This window comes from Tamandua tetradactyla, chromosome 4 (genome assembly GCF_023851605.1).
Source record: "Tamandua tetradactyla isolate mTamTet1 chromosome 4, mTamTet1.pri, whole genome shotgun sequence".
Classification (NCBI taxonomy): Eukaryota; Metazoa; Chordata; class Mammalia; order Pilosa; family Myrmecophagidae; genus Tamandua; species Tamandua tetradactyla.
Window position 1 is genome coordinate 15,727,257 of NC_135330.1, and position 15,406 is coordinate 15,742,662.

General features: G+C 39.0%; 1 protein-coding gene and 2 pseudogenes across 7 annotated transcripts in view; 1 reads left to right on the plus strand and 2 right to left on the minus strand.

Annotated features, from left to right (window-relative positions):
- Window positions 1–3,803: 3,803 nt before the first annotated feature.
- On the minus strand, window positions 3,804–6,311 carry LOC143680175 (ESF1 homolog pseudogene; annotated as a pseudogene).
- A 1,459-nt stretch (window positions 6,312–7,770) lies between these two features.
- LOC143680176 (very-long-chain (3R)-3-hydroxyacyl-CoA dehydratase 2 pseudogene) lies at window positions 7,771–10,032 on the minus strand (annotated as a pseudogene).
- A 631-nt stretch (window positions 10,033–10,663) lies between these two features.
- The window catches only part of UAP1 (UDP-N-acetylglucosamine pyrophosphorylase 1), a 43,702-nt gene continuing 38,959 nt past the window's right edge, over window positions 10,664–15,406 (plus strand). For 3 of the 7 annotated variants that reach the window (XM_077156723.1, XM_077156726.1, XM_077156727.1), the window contains exon 1: window positions 10,754–10,871. Coding sequence is in view for 2 of the 7 variants with exons in the window: in XM_077156729.1 (XP_077012844.1) it covers window positions 10,778–10,871 (94 nt within the window). In the remaining 5 variants the exon portion in view is untranslated. Of the gene's footprint in view, window positions 10,872–11,054; window positions 11,182–15,406 lie in introns of those variants that run through there. The other 4 variants (XM_077156729.1, XM_077156728.1, XM_077156724.1 and 1 more) reach the window with 4 other exon arrangements.

Here is a 15,406-nt window from a genome sequence, read left to right on the forward strand (position 1 = left end):
TCCATGAAATCATATTTTATTCAATGGGTTATAAAACATTACTGTAATTTTTTAATATTGACGCACAAATTGTCTGAGCATCAGTATGGCTGATAGCAGTCCTTTCAAGCTGGTTACTGTGCCATTTTTGCATGTTTCCATTATCTTGGGGGGCACTTCCTGACTTTCTTGCTCAGTGTTCTAGGTCTGAAATTAGACATTTCTCCAAGGAAACTTGTTTCCTTTTAGAGTGCAATGGTATTTAGAAACTAAGACCTGAGCACTAGGTGTGCTCATTGCTACTGTAAAAGTGGTAATTTGAGGCCCTCTCAGGAAGCAGAACTGAGAAGTAAGTGTGCATTTGTATGTATATACATATATATATGCACACACACAATTCTATCATGTATACATATTTAAATTAAATACTATGAGTTCATATTAACTCTAATTCTAATCTTGCACTTAAGAATTAATTCCAGTCTCTCCCTCTTTCCATATTTGCAATTTTCTTTGGTAAAAAAAATCTCATCTCTTGTTATCCTCTGTATTTCCAATCATTTGCTCAATTCTACAATATACCAAAAACAGTTTTGAAATTGCTAGCCCATACCGCTGTGAAAAGCAAAAGTAATAGAGTTTAAAATTTGTTTACAGTTTCTTTTGTCCTTAGATTGAGAGGATATCACGAAAATACTACCCTCACAGGTGTATTAATATGTCAAAACTCATCAAATTATACACTTTAAATATCTGTGGTATATTGTAAGATAACTCATGAAGCTGTAAAAAAAATACTATGTTCAAAAGTTACTTGGGTTAGCTCCATTTTCCCCCTGCAGTGTGGTAGCTAAGACATGGTTAAGCTGATTTGTTTACATTTTCTATTTCAGGGTTCAACCCCCTTCCTCACTGATTTTCATTAAATATATTAAATTAATAATTAATTAAATTAATATATATCAAGCACTAACATGATTCCAAAAGGCAAAGTATATAAAAGGTATATTTAGAAAAGTGTCTATCCACCCCCCTTCCTTCCAATAGATTTTTACCCATCCCATTTTGCTCTCATTGCTTTCTGTTTTCTCTTCTTGTGTTTCTTTTCACAAAAATAAGTGGATATTTGTTTATTTTCTTATTTTCTCTTCATTCCTTTATGTATACTTTCTTTGCATTTTACTTTTTCTCATGTAATGATTTATCCTGAAAATCACTCCATCGGTTCATAGAGCTCTTTCTTTTCTTTTTCTTCTTCTGTTTTTTTTTTTGTTGTATAATATTACATATTCTCTATTATTTGTTTGACTTCATATTTTCCCTTCAATCAGTGATCCATTTGGAGCTTACTTTTGTGCATAGTGTGAAGTACGGATCTAGTTTTATCTTTTATTCCGGCATTATTTTCCTTTTTCAGTGTTTTCCTAGCTATTCCTGAATGTTTATTTTTTCATTGGAACATTAGTATCAACTTGCCTAATTCTATATAAAGCTTGTTGGTATTCCATTGTGATTGTGTTTAATTTATAAATTAACAAAGTGCGTCTTTCCATCTGATCAAGTATCTTCTGTGGCTTTCAGGAGGGTTTTACAGTATTCTTCATAAAGGTTTTACAAATTTTATGCTAGTTTTATTCCTAATTATTTAATTTTTTGTTGCTATTGTAACTGGGACTTTCCTTACCTTATCTTCTAACTGATTATTGTTTGTATATATGAAAGCTATTGATTTCTGTTTATTTAGCCAGTTACCTTACTGAATTATTTTATAGTTTGAATTAGACTTATCATTGATTCTCTAGGGTTTTCCAGGAATAATCTCATATCACTTGCAAATAGAAGTAGTTTTATTATTCTTTCCTAATTTTTGAGTCTCTTATGATTTCTCTATATCTAATTGCAGCGACTGATGCCTTCCGTGTATTGTTTTATCACAGGTAGAGTGAGTGTCCTTGCCTCATTCTTCACCATTAGTTCTCTCTCTCTTTTTTTAAATTAAATCCAGACAGAGCACATACCAGTTTATTTTAAAATTTAACACAGATCACTATTTAAAGAATACAACTTTTTACTAGATTAACCTTATCAGGTAAAAATAGGTTCCAAATGCATGCATAGAAAGTGTAAGCATAGTCTGTGAATTCCTTATTTCTAAATATACAGAAAATACATTTAAATTAAATAATTTTAGTGAATCGAAGACTTATAAAATTACAGTTTTGATTTTCACAACATAGAAAAAATACAAAAAATGGCTGTATAAATGGTTGTATAATTTTTTTTTTACCCAAATTTCAAGGGAGCAGTATATACTGAATTTGGTGTTTTATCTGAGACTCAGAATTGAAAATAATTTGCAGGTTGGACCACATCAATGCCAACCTATTATTATAATATGAGGGAATGATCTCTTTAACTCTACATCTTCTAAACTTTTCCTCGCTCCAGATGAACCTTTTCATCTGGGAGGATAGTGCTTTATTCCCTAACTCTCAACGGTGCCTTTGACAATGGTCAGTAGATGTTAAATGAATGATCCCTATCCCAGCAGACAGAACACTGCAAGATGCAGATTAACAGCTTCTATCTACAAAGCACTAATGCATACCTCCAAGAATTTTCTGTGCCAGAAGACTCCTGCATGGGGGAGGGGCAGGGGGATCTGAAACATGTCATCAGGTGTGTAGCTGTGAAGATGATGCCTCTGACAATGCCCTGAAACGAAACTGCTAAGTCTGATGAAACACCCACCAAAACATCCCATTCTTCATTTGCACTTTGTGAGAAGATGTGATGTTTGGTGGTGTTGGATGTTCTCAATTTATCAAAGAACACCACCACTTCAAATGAGAAATTAATTCATGTTAGGGATAAAGAAACCCGTTATGAAGAGAGGTTACTGAAGGACACGATACCCTCTAATAATGTGTTTCTTATCTGCCACGAGTATTTTAAATGCTGGGCAAAAATACACCATGAGGTTGAGACCCTTTTTAAAAAGGGAGTTGTTTTCTGTGTTCTTGTTACCAAAATTCAGTTTCAAATAATATCACTGTTTGAGACAGCCTGTTTTTCACAAATAGTGACAGATTCTAAGAGGACAGAGTAAAAATCCAGTCTTACTACTCCTGGGAAACTTGCATTTTTATTCCTTCTTCTACAACCATCCCAAATAAAATTGGAAAACATTTAACCAAGTAAAATAATAAGACTGATCTAACCCAAACTGATTCTATTTTACACTGGAAGTATCTTTTGAGAATCTAAAAGAAGAGAAGCATGAAAAATTATCTTTCTGACATGTTTTTTCTTATGAGTTCAAGAACAGGTTCTAATAACAATACACCCACGGTGCTGAATTTAAGAAGCAGAATTTTAGTGTTCAGTTAAAAAATAATGTATTGTACACCTCTCTGCATTAATTTTTAATGAATAATTTGCACTTTTATTTATTAATTTAATAAACTATAAGAAATATGTCCAAACTACAAAGGAAAGTTCTTAGCTTCCATCCTTTAAGATTAGAAAAATAAATTATTTTAATAGATATCTAAATCTGTCTACCGCTTCCAGAGAAATTAATGTATTACAAATACATATTTTCAAATTGTCCCTAATCCTTACACAGACTTAACTGGACCCGGTTCTAATTTTTACAGAGAATTGAAAATAGTTCTAAAAGAGATAACATTCTATTAGTATGAACTGAGTTTCATTAAAAAAAATGTATAAATTCTTTAATTTGGATAATTCAAATTAATTACGGTTCATCTATGAGAATCTACAGTACAAATCTTTCAACCATCTACAATTAGGACCAATAATTATTTATGGGTAGGAATTTTACAATGATCAGAGGATATTTTATTCATATTCTTGAAAGGTAGCTTTGTTCCCAATAAATATTCCCTCACTATTTCTGTGTATGTTGGGAGAAGAAAAAAGAAGTAACACCCAGGTTTTTTTATTTTTTGCTTTTTTCTTGCTTGAAACGGCTCTGTTTTCTTTTTTACAGACTTGCTCAACATCGACAAAGCAGGATCAATGGACTTCTTTGGTGATTCCTTTTGAATCTCGACCTCTTTTTTCTTTATGGCCTGAATAAGTTTTTGTTCCTTTTGTTCTCTTTGCTGGGCTTTCTCCTCAAGGATTTTTTCCCCCATAGCTTTTGTTTTTCTGAAACTGGGATCTGAGGGATCCAAATTGAACAAGTGGGAAGTATACATTGCTTGAAACCAAGCATTTTTAATACTTACCTCAGAGACATCCTCTAATGATTCCTTCTTTTACATAAACTGTTTTTTCTTCTTTTTGCTCCACAGTCTTGTAACTGAAGTGTTTCTTGCTGCCCTCTTCCTCATCCATCATAAGCAAAGTCATCTCAGCCTTTTGTTTTTCTCTTTCAATTTCTTCCTCTGGAGATGTGCCATCTTTCATAGATTTCACTGATTTTTTTCTTTATACCTATTTTTTAAAACTTCTTTGGCAAAGTTTGAGTCATTCCAATCAACATCAGGGGCAGGTCATCGTCACTGGTCTCTTCAGCAAGAAACTTTTGTTTCTTTCTCAGTCTTTTTTTCTCTTTCTTCTTCTCTAAGAATTCTTCCCAAGGGGTCAGTTTATCCTTTCCTTCCAGTTGCTTTTTGACCACCTCTTCTGCTCCCTCTTTAAGACCTGGAACCCATTTAATTTCCTTTTCCATATTGTTTTCGTTGCCTTTCTTTTCTTTTTCTTGAATACCTTGCAAAAGCTGCCTATATTTAGCAATTTATTCTTCATCATCCCTTTAACTTTTCTTTGTTTTCCCATCATCTTCTATATTGCCTCCATCTCCTCTTCATCTTCACTACAGGAAGCTAAGTAGGCTTGAAAACCCATGTTCAAAAGCTCTTCCTTTTTAATTCTCCTGTTAAGTGCTGTGATTCTTTCACCGTCAGTCTCATGCCATGTGACCTCCACCGTAGATGTTCCCATTGCAGCAGATGTGAGATATTTTGGTTTATATGCTGTTAAATCCACTTCTGAGGCTACGTCCTTGGGCGCATCATCCAAAGTAATATCATCTGATCTATGAAGGAACAATTACTTTTGAAATCCAGGCCACCACAATGGCCTGGAATAAATTCTACCAGCTGTTTCAGGAGAATCAGGCTACTACTGCATCATAGTGCTTCAGTTCTTTGAATTGCTAATCTCTCAATTTTTCTCTAGAGGTTTAGTCCTTTTCATGGGCAGCTTTGGGAATGCTTAATAATCCAAATGGTCCTTGAACCTGCTCTCCCTTGATCCGTTGCTTTCCAAACTCTGAAGGATTTATCTTTACAGAAAATACAACACCTCCTTTAGGTTTAAATTAATTGAACAGAGCCAGCAAATCTTTTGCCTTTAATCTATCCCAATTCACATTGCAAAGTGCAGAACCGATGTGTAATCTCATCAGCCCGAGAAGCATTGTTATCTAACTCTCTACAAGAATGTTTCATCCTCCTCATCCTCCTCATCCTCCTCATCAGCAAAAGCAGCATCTGACCTGCACCAACCCCTACTTCATCTTCAGAGTCTTCATCATCTTCCATTTCACTAGCACTTCCTGAATCTTTCTCTGGAGTATCTTAATCAAATGCTTCACGATCTGTTGCGTTTTCGTCTCTGATTGCATTTCTTTTCTTGTCTCAGGGCACTTGACCTTGGGAGATTTCACAATTTCAGTAATGCCAGAGACTACTGTCCTTAATTTTTCTCGGGGAAACAAGTTAGTACCTTGTAGAGCAATGTCTTTTTTCTCTTTTGTACTTTTTTGTGTGTGTGTTTGTGTGTGTAAATTCTTTGTTATTCTTCTTGGGACTTATTTTTGCATTTATCTTCTTAGATTTATGTGACTTTTTCATTTTCTGTATTCTTTCAGAATTATCTAATTCATTTTTATTTCCAGAATCCTTCAGATTCATTTTCCTGGTTGCTTTCTTTCTCTTTTTCTCCTCAACTAGATTTTTTGATCTATTCCTTTTGTAGGCTGGGATTTTTTTTTTTCTTCTTCTTCATTTTGTTTTGGTCCTAGGCTTTGTTTGGTCCTAGGCTCTTCCTCCGAGAGATGTGAATCAGAATATGAAAAGTCATAAAAGCGTTTCAAGTCCTGCATAAGTGCTGTGGTTGAAGGGGTGCCTTCTTTTATCCACAGCATAGTTCAATTTGAACTTTTTGTCATGAAACATGACTCTAAATCTCTTACCAATTTTGACATTTCTATCCTTCTCTGGCATTTCCCAAAATCTTGGGTTCCTAGTAACCCTGGTAAACCACTGGTTGCTCACTATTTCTTGTTTGTATGCCATTTTTAAACGTCTGTACTGGACAAATGCTTGAAGAAACCAATTACTACTCTAGTCCTCTCCAAGTCTCACATGGGACTTCCCTGCATTAAATTTTAGGCTGTATATTTTTTCTCATTTTTGTCTTAATTTTCAAGCTTCTATGAAATAAACATTTAAAATATTTTTCCATTGTGAGAGTCTTCTGATATTAGTAATTATATTTTAACCATTTTTCCTTTCAGATATTTCAACCATTTTTTCCTTTTAGATTTTATCTGTCTACTCAATAAGACAGACTTTTAAAGTTTTAAAGATCAACCCACACCACAAAAATCTCTGAAATAGGGCTCCACAAAAAACACACTGAATTAAAATCTAGTGAGCATCTAAACTTGGGTTTACATTTCCATCCGACCTTTCCTTGAAGGGTTTTAAATACACAGATGAGCATTTAAATGGCATGAAAATATTATTTTAATTAGACAACCTCCATCTGAACCAAATATTTATTGGCTGCTACTACATGTATGGATGATACTACTTTTAGCTCATGACTGCCCATCCTGAACATCTAGGTAAAATTAGGAAAAGTATCCAAATAGAATAGTAGGATGAAAATTAAAAGTATAGTATCAATAACAACTATTACTATATTATATTAATTATAACAAATTATTCCTTAGCGTTTTTCCAGATTATATTTCTAAAGCAACATCTTCCATATGCTTTCAATAACTGATTCCCTATTCCTGTGACGGCATTGGTTCCAGGTCTATAAATAAGAATAAGATATTGGCAAATACATTATTCAGAGGTGTTCTGAGAATGGTACTGTGAAAGGTACTCATCACTTTGTAGCTATCGATCCTTGTTTTTCTGAGAACTGTTATTTTATTAACGTATGATTGAGGCTGAGCCTCGATAAAGTAGGTTCTTCACAGTACACAAACTTATTAAATTCAAGCACACTTCTTAGTGGCAGGCAGTATTGACTCAATTGAAAACGAACAAAAGGGTTCAAGCTGTTTTCTGCTTATGGGCACTACCCCAAAGCTTCACAGGCAAATACAGTTTAATTTATTCACTAGATATGATAGGACAGATCCCAGTCGTAACCTCAGAGCATTCCAGAGAACAAAGTTTGTCCCTTTGAAAATAGTTTCCAGCATGCATTCAAGTTTGAAAAGGGAAAGCTAAACACACTGCAGACAGAGACATAACTTACTGCGAGCTGGGCATGCAATTTATGCCAGCAGGTCATTCAGTTGGTACATCAGTACCCAAGACTGTAACTCTTTAGTATTGACAGGTCTTTATCAGATACAGACAGGAAATAGGAGGATATAAAAATACCAAATCTCTTTCTATTGACATCGTACATAACAGGAATTTCTGGTTGAAAGAGCATTCTGAAACAGACTAGTCAGGATGTTTTATGTAACAGCTTTAAAAAAAAAAATGTCCCAGGCCCATATGACAGTGGATTTTGGTTTTATTTTTATTTCTTAATATTTAAAAAAGTCCTTATGTTCTATGAAACATGTTGGGAAGGCAAAAACAGCTGCAGCATTTTTTTGATCACTGAAGAGTTTTTATGGGGGGGGAGATGGAAAGCAGGAACCATTCAGACTTCTTGCGTTGAAGAATACAAGAATTTGTGTTGAAGATGACTGAAGAGTATGAGAAAGGACCTTTCCTCTCTGGTATATCATATGGAAGTATAACTGGAGAAAAACTGGCCCGCCTGATGAGGTGAGGCAGATGGTTTAACAGACTGAATGTGTAAAAGCAGTAATGGATAATTTCTGTAATTGTCCAGGAAACAGCAAACAGGAGGACACTGCCTTCACTCTGCATCTCTCTGATGCTATGTGCTACCGTCCGTGTCAGAAGAACTCTTGACATCACCTGGAAAGAAGTCAGGACAACAGAAGATGAAACAATTCCTGCTGCACAATGCAAAATCTCCAATAAGGCTCCAGTTTGGAAGGAAGGCTATGGTAGCTGCCCTGAGCCAGATAGGCTCTGACCAGACCAACTGCTATAACGAGCCACCCGGCCATCATTACCACGTTGTAGATGACAGGAATGCCATGGCCAGAAGCCCCAGACCCTTCTTCCTCCGCGTGCCACTGGCTTTGGGGGCCCCTCCCTGGCCACCGTCCCCTCCACGTCCCTCCATCGCTGTAGTCGTTGAGCTGCCGCCAGTCAAGTCAAGCCGCCCAGGGCGCGCTCTTCCTGCACCGGCACCATAGACCGGGACTGGACAGTGACTCCACCATTAGCTCTTAAAAGACCAGGTATATAATAAATATTTTTGAAGAACAGAAATAATCCTTAGGTGTAAGAAGCTTCTGAATAGTTTGCTGGCAGGGGGAGAATAAGGTCTTATTTTTTTGTGCCTAATGATTAGGAACAGAAAACTAACCAAAAGGATAAAAGTCAAAATGTGATTTTACAATAGTTCATTAAAAACACTAGTGCTGGACTCCAGCTTTTCTCCTTTAAATCACCCTTTGATAATGATTGCACCCTTTATTTATTTATTCATTTAAGATATATAGAATGCCTATAATAGGCCGGGTACTCTCATGTTCTTTCTCATTTAATTCTTGTTACACCCAGGTGAAACAGATATAATCCTCATTTTATAAAGGAGGAAACTGGAGTTTATGGAGGTCGAATGACTCACCCAAGGTCATACCACCACTAAGCACAGAATTATGTTTTTGAAGCTAGGCTCCTGGTTCTTATTTTTCTAAACCCTGATTCTTTCTTTCTCAGGGAATCCAAGTGTAGAAGAAGTCAGTGCATTTTTAGAAAGCAACTGTCTTAAACTCTCTTCCCTCTTTCCATCATTAAACATCACGATGGTACTTTCGGCTACACCATTGTGGGCATACTTCTGGGTCTCTTTACGTGGGACCTTGGGATCATTAAAATGGGAATGATTTCATTATCAAGAAAGATTTGAGAGAAGTGTTCCTTATGGCATCAGGGATCTAAAGAAAGGTATTCTAGATGATGATAAGTACATCAAGGTATCCAGAACCTTGAACAGAGTAAGCACTCAACAGATATCCATAACTAAAATTCATTGTTTTTACTCTGTTCTAAATATTTCACCTGTACAGACTGATTTAATTCTCACAACCCTAAGGGTATTGTTATTATCTGTATTTTATAGATGAGAAAACCAGTGTACAAGAGTTAACTAGCTCACGATCACCTGCTCTTAACCACTACCCTATATAAAACTTTCCAATGGATGAATTTCTGCGATCATGAAAGATGGAGAATATTCAATCTCCTGAAGGTATGTCTATAGCATTGCTTATCAACTGTAAGTTGTTCTGTTGTTATTTGATGTGGTGGCTGATTTTGCAATTGATAAAGGCAATGAAAACGGTCTTGCCCTCAAAAGATAGAATAAAGGACCTAAATGCCCGAACGTCTTTACAATGGGTGTTATGTAAAATCCAGGTGTTTGGATTTCTTGCAAAAGCTGTGCAAAGAAAAGTGCAATACCTTCAAAGTAAACACAGCTTCTGGTCTCCATGTGCCACCCACACAAGGTTATTTAACAGGGCAGATATTACACAACAGGCACCTATAAAGAGGTCATCCACTCCAGCCACCATTTTAGTGCCGAAAACCGAGGGACAGCAAGGTCCTCAAGTCACACAAAGCTGGCCCCTGGGCTCACTTTCACTAGCGCGCTTTTCACTACTTTTGCTTGCATTTCCGCTCTCCAGTCGCTCCTGCCTGTGCAAAAGCAAGTTGGCCAGGCTTCACCTCCCTGGGTCCTAAAATCTAACCAAACCGAAAGACAGTCTGAATCCTGCCACGCGTCTGCTGAACTCGGGACGAACCAATATGCTCAAGGCCAGAGGGCGCGTCCGACCCGCCCTAGAGGATTCTCCGCCGAGAAACCCGTGGCTGCTTTCCCAGCTAACGGCGGGGGCGGTCGGAAATCCGCCCTCCCTGGGATGCAGCGCCCGGCGCAACTACGAAATCCTCTTCCGAGAAGGGTGTGCGCCCCAAGTCCCTGGTCTTAGGGGACGATTAACAGCCGCGCCCCGGCACCTCATTGTACAACCCCGTGACGTCAGGGCTCTTAGGACTACGCCCGGCGTCTCCCTAGCAGGGGGTTCGGCCTCCACCCGCCTAGTGGGCGTACTTGTCTCCCCCAGCCCCGAGCGCGCTGGAGGGGCGGGGCCATCTGCTAACAGGACGCCCGTCCGCATCCCCATTGGGCAAGAGAATGAGTGGCGTGCATAGGCCCCGCCCCCAGCCGCAGCGTCCCTCTCAGCGCCCGCCTCGTCGCCTGCACTCCCCCGGCTGACGTGTCGGGGGCGGGCGGTGGCGGCTCCTTCCCGCGTCCGCAGCCTCCCAACGCGGCGAGAGAGGGGCGGGGTGGCCCGGCCCCGACCTCTTCTCGGCCCCCGCTGCCGGCCCGCCCCGCGGCCCCGGCCCCCCCCCCCCGGATGAGGGTATATATTCGGAACCGGCGCGGGACGCTGAAGAGTGGCCGCGTAGAGGGAGCCGGAGCCGGGCCGAGTCGTGGTCGCGCGGAGGGAGGTGGGTGAGAGGGCCCCCAGCCCGGGTGTCGCCTCCTTCCTCCACAGCCCTGGAGGGGGATGGCGGGGCTCGGGAGCCGTGGGGGCGGGCGGAGGGCCTGATCCGGCCGCACACACGCTTCCACAGCCACGCACACAGGCGCGAATACGCGGTGCACAGCGCGGCCAGCCTGTCACGCGCCGAGGCGCCCGCCAGCACACCCGCAACCGGCCGTGTGCTCCTCGCAGTCCGACCCGGCCGGAGTGGGGCTAGCCTGGGCCGCCGGCTCGGTGGTGGGCTCGGTGGCTGAGGACAGCCAGATGGGGAGGAGGTCTGGGGCGAATGCCTGCCGTCCAGGGGGGTGTCACGGCGATTTGGGTTGGGGGCGGGGCCTCGCTAGTGGTGGATAAGGGCCTAGAGGTTCTCGAGGCAGGTCCTTATGGAGGGGGTTGCAGGGGGCTCTTATGCCAAACTGGGAGCTGGGGGAGCCTCCGGTGAGGATAGTGATTGGGACTGCCTGGTGGGAGCCAGTTGGGGTGAATTGAATGTATGAGGAAAAGAATTCTGAGTGCCGCCGTCTAGGACAGGAGATACCAGTGGGGAGACCTGAGAATGGGACAAAATGTACTTGCCACTTTTTTGTTTTAACACTGGTAGTGAGAGGGGGTTGAAATTTCTGGGTTTCCCCTGGGTTGGCCACGCAGAAGGATAGGATTGGAGGGCTGAAAGGACATCATGTGTTGAACATATGGCTTCCTGAAGATTTTATCAAATTTGGCCTAACTGTGATATTTGTACATGGTTTATGAAATCTGAAATCAGGTGACAGTGATTATATTAATACATATGTATCTCTGTTTAGTGCTTATAGGTTCAGAACTTTTAGGTGAAATTCACTGGGTGTGGACTGAAGGGTTTGCAGGAAACTGAAGGCACTTGTCTACTCCTTCACTATTAGTCAGTTGGCTAATTTAACTGGGATTAAGAGAGACTTCATAGGCTGTGCTGCCAAGCAGTTACTGGATTCTGTTTTCATGGCTTGACCCAAAGACTATTTTTTAGAAGCTCTAAGAGGTTTACTTACCAATTTGGGGGGCTGTTTGTAGGTGCAGAGATAGGGGCAGGAGGGAGACCAGAAAAGAAGGGGAAATACTAGGTTTCTTTAATACTTGTATTTAAATCCTAGTAAAGGTATTTGATAATGGTGGATTGTTACCAAATTTATCTTTTTTTTTTGAGGTTATTGCATTAGACTATGGGCATGTACCAAAATCTGTCATAATTTCCAGAGCAGATCTTCAACTTTTTCAGACTTTGGTTGTCAAAGTAAAATTCTAGCTGGACTTCCCTATTCACTGCTCTTATCATAGCACATATACACCTCTTACAGAATTAATGGGAAACATTTTTGTGACATGTAGGTGGTTTCATCTGCCTCAAGATAAACATCATGGATAAATTATTCTTGTCCACATCTCAAGTACGATTTCCTTGTGAGCATTCACACGATATGTAAATGAGCACATGTAACTTGGTCAACATTTGCCAACTACTGATTATCTACAGACTAGCCCTAGATATCAAAGATTAACCAATTAGTTTTATGGTAGTTAGGGTCAGATGTCAATTTGGCCAGTTGATGGTTCCTAGTTTTTTTTTTTTTTTTTAACATGGGCAGGCACTAGGAAGCGAACCCAGGTCTCAGGCAGGGCAGGCGAGATACTACCTGCTGAGCCGCTGTGACCCACTCAATGCCTAGATCTTTTGTTGTGGACTTGAATCATTAGCATGTGAAACTCTTCTATGGCTAATTACATCTGCACTTAGCTTCTGCAACAAGTGATGTTTAATTAGCTGGAGGCTTAAAAGACAGAGGTTAGAAGAGAGCTCAGTGCTGCCCAGCCCAAGTGGCTCAGCATACCTCATCTCAGCCTTCCTAGCTCAGCCCAGACAGTTGGCGATGCAGAAAGGAATTGCCCCGGGGAAGAACACTGGAACCCAAAAGTCAGAAGAGAAGGCCAGTGCTTCAGATGAAAGCTAGCTGCCTTTCCTCTGAAGAACTATAAACTTTTTTTTTATTTTTAACTTTTTAAATTGTATAATATAACATACATACAAAGCAAAGAAATAAAAAAGCAATAGTTTTCAAAGCATTCTTCAACAAAAAAGTTACAGGACAGATCCCAGAGATTGTCATGGGCTACCATACAACTCTCTCATAGTTTTCCTTCTAACTGCTCTAGAATATAGGAGGTTAGAGGGCTTAAATACTTTTTTATCAGCACAATCAACTTTTTTTCCTTCTTTATTTGTGAAAAATAACATATATACAAAAAAGCTATAAATTTCAAAGCATAGCACCATAGTTAGTTGTAGAACATATTTCAGATTTGACATGGGTTACAATTCCACAATTTTGGGTTTTTACTTCTAGCTGTTCTAAAATACTGGAGAGTAAAAGAGATAATTTAATGATTCAGCATTCATATTCATTTGTTAAATCCTGTCTTCTCTGTGTAACTCCATCATCACCTTTGAACTTTCCATCCCTCTCTTTAGGGGTGTTTGGGCTATGGCAGTTCTAAATTTTTCATATAGGAAGGGTCTGTCACTAATATGGGGTAAGGAGATGGTACTGTCTGATGTTCTGGAGAGAGTATGGCCTCTAGGTTTTAGGAGTTGTTTGACCAGGGACCCATCTGGAGGTTGTAGATTTTTGGAAATTTACTCTAGTGCATGGAACCCTTTTGGAATCTTATATATTGCCCTAGGTGTTCTTTAGGATTGGCTGGAATGGTCCTGGCTGGGGGTTGGCAGATTATGATAGATAGCAAGGTCTAATTGAAGGTTGTGTAAGAGAAACCTCCAGAGTAGCCTCTTGACTAGATTTGAACTCTCTTTGCCACTGATACTTTATTACTTACACTTCTTTTCCCCCTTTTGGTCAGAATGGAATTGTTGATCCCATAGTGCCAGGTCTGGATTCATTCCCTGTAGTCATCTCCCATGTTGCCAGAGAGACTTTCACCCCTGGATGTTATGTTCCACGTGGTGGGGAGGGCAATGATCTCACTTGCAGAGTTGAGCTTAGAGAGACTGAGGCCACACCTGAGCAACAAAAGAGCTCCTCCAGAAGTAACTCTTAGGCATGCCTATATGTGGTCTAAGCTTCTATGCTACCTACATAAGCTTCACAGGAGTAAGCCTCCTGATTGAGGGCATGGCCTATTGATTTGAGTTTCCCTAAAGTTTGACACAGTATCAGGGGATTCCCTGATGGTAAGGTTTAATAGTTTCATAGTCTGTCTCCCCTCCCTCAGGGAACTTTGCCAGTACTTTTTGATTATCTGCTTAATATACTCTAGGATGTATTTAGGCGTTACAATAATCTATACAGGATTAAAGGACCTCTTTCTTATCCTGGGCTCCTTGTGTTTTAGTTGTTCAACTGAACTATACAGATAGGTTGAATTAGATTATGCACTACAGAAATTTCAGTTCCAGACTGAATAAAACTTTTTTCCATTGGTCTCAAAGGGTATGTGTAGTTCTAAAATTAGTGCTGTCTTCCTTACCCCTATGTTCTGAAGTGCTTTAACCCCAACCTGTTCGGCTTTGTTTTTATCTTTAAATATCAGGTGTGTATATATATATATATATATATATATATATATATATATATATAGTGTATCTATATATATATATATATTGTGTATATATATATATATTGTGTATATATATATATATTGTGTATATATATATATATATAGTGTATATATATATATATATATATATATATATAACAGCCTCTCAGAATCCAGAAATAATCATTTCCACTCCAGACTTAATGTGTCTGCTCTAAAAGCTTACAATCTAGGCCCCTGTTTTCTTACAAGCGTTTTCTAAAGGTGACCATATGAAGAATTATAAATTTTTAACTAAATAAATCCCATTATTAAAAGCTGATCCATCTCTAGTATGTTGCATTCTGGTAGCTTTGGCAGACTAAGATAGTTGTCTTATTTGCATGAATCCATTTTCTCAAGCATTTGAAGATAGATGGTTATCTAAGACGTTTTAAGAGAATTTTGATTTATATCTTAAAATATATTTAAGTATGCTTTTTAATAGAGCACTCTTTATTCTCATTTGAGGTTGTATGAGAAAGGCTGGTTGTATTATCTTCATTGTAAGGATGAAGAAATGTCTGCAAGCATTGTAAAATGATGTGCACAGTGTCAAGTGATGGAGATAGACCAAGAACTAGGACTAATCTCTTACCCGGTCTTTTCATGACAACATACTCCCTTAACTCTGAGCAAATACAGTAGTGTAAATGAGATGTTAGGTAAGACCATAATCTTTCGATGAATTTAATATAAATGTTATCTTTTTTATGTTTTTTAAATTAAAAAATAATCACATCATCTCTCTTGAGACCTATATAAAGCAGTAGAAATGTTTTTTACTGTTGTAATGAATGTGTAGGGCTCAGTCTCCTGCCTGTTCTTTTGTATCTGTCTATACTCTTTAGGGGATCTCATTCAATCTAGAAC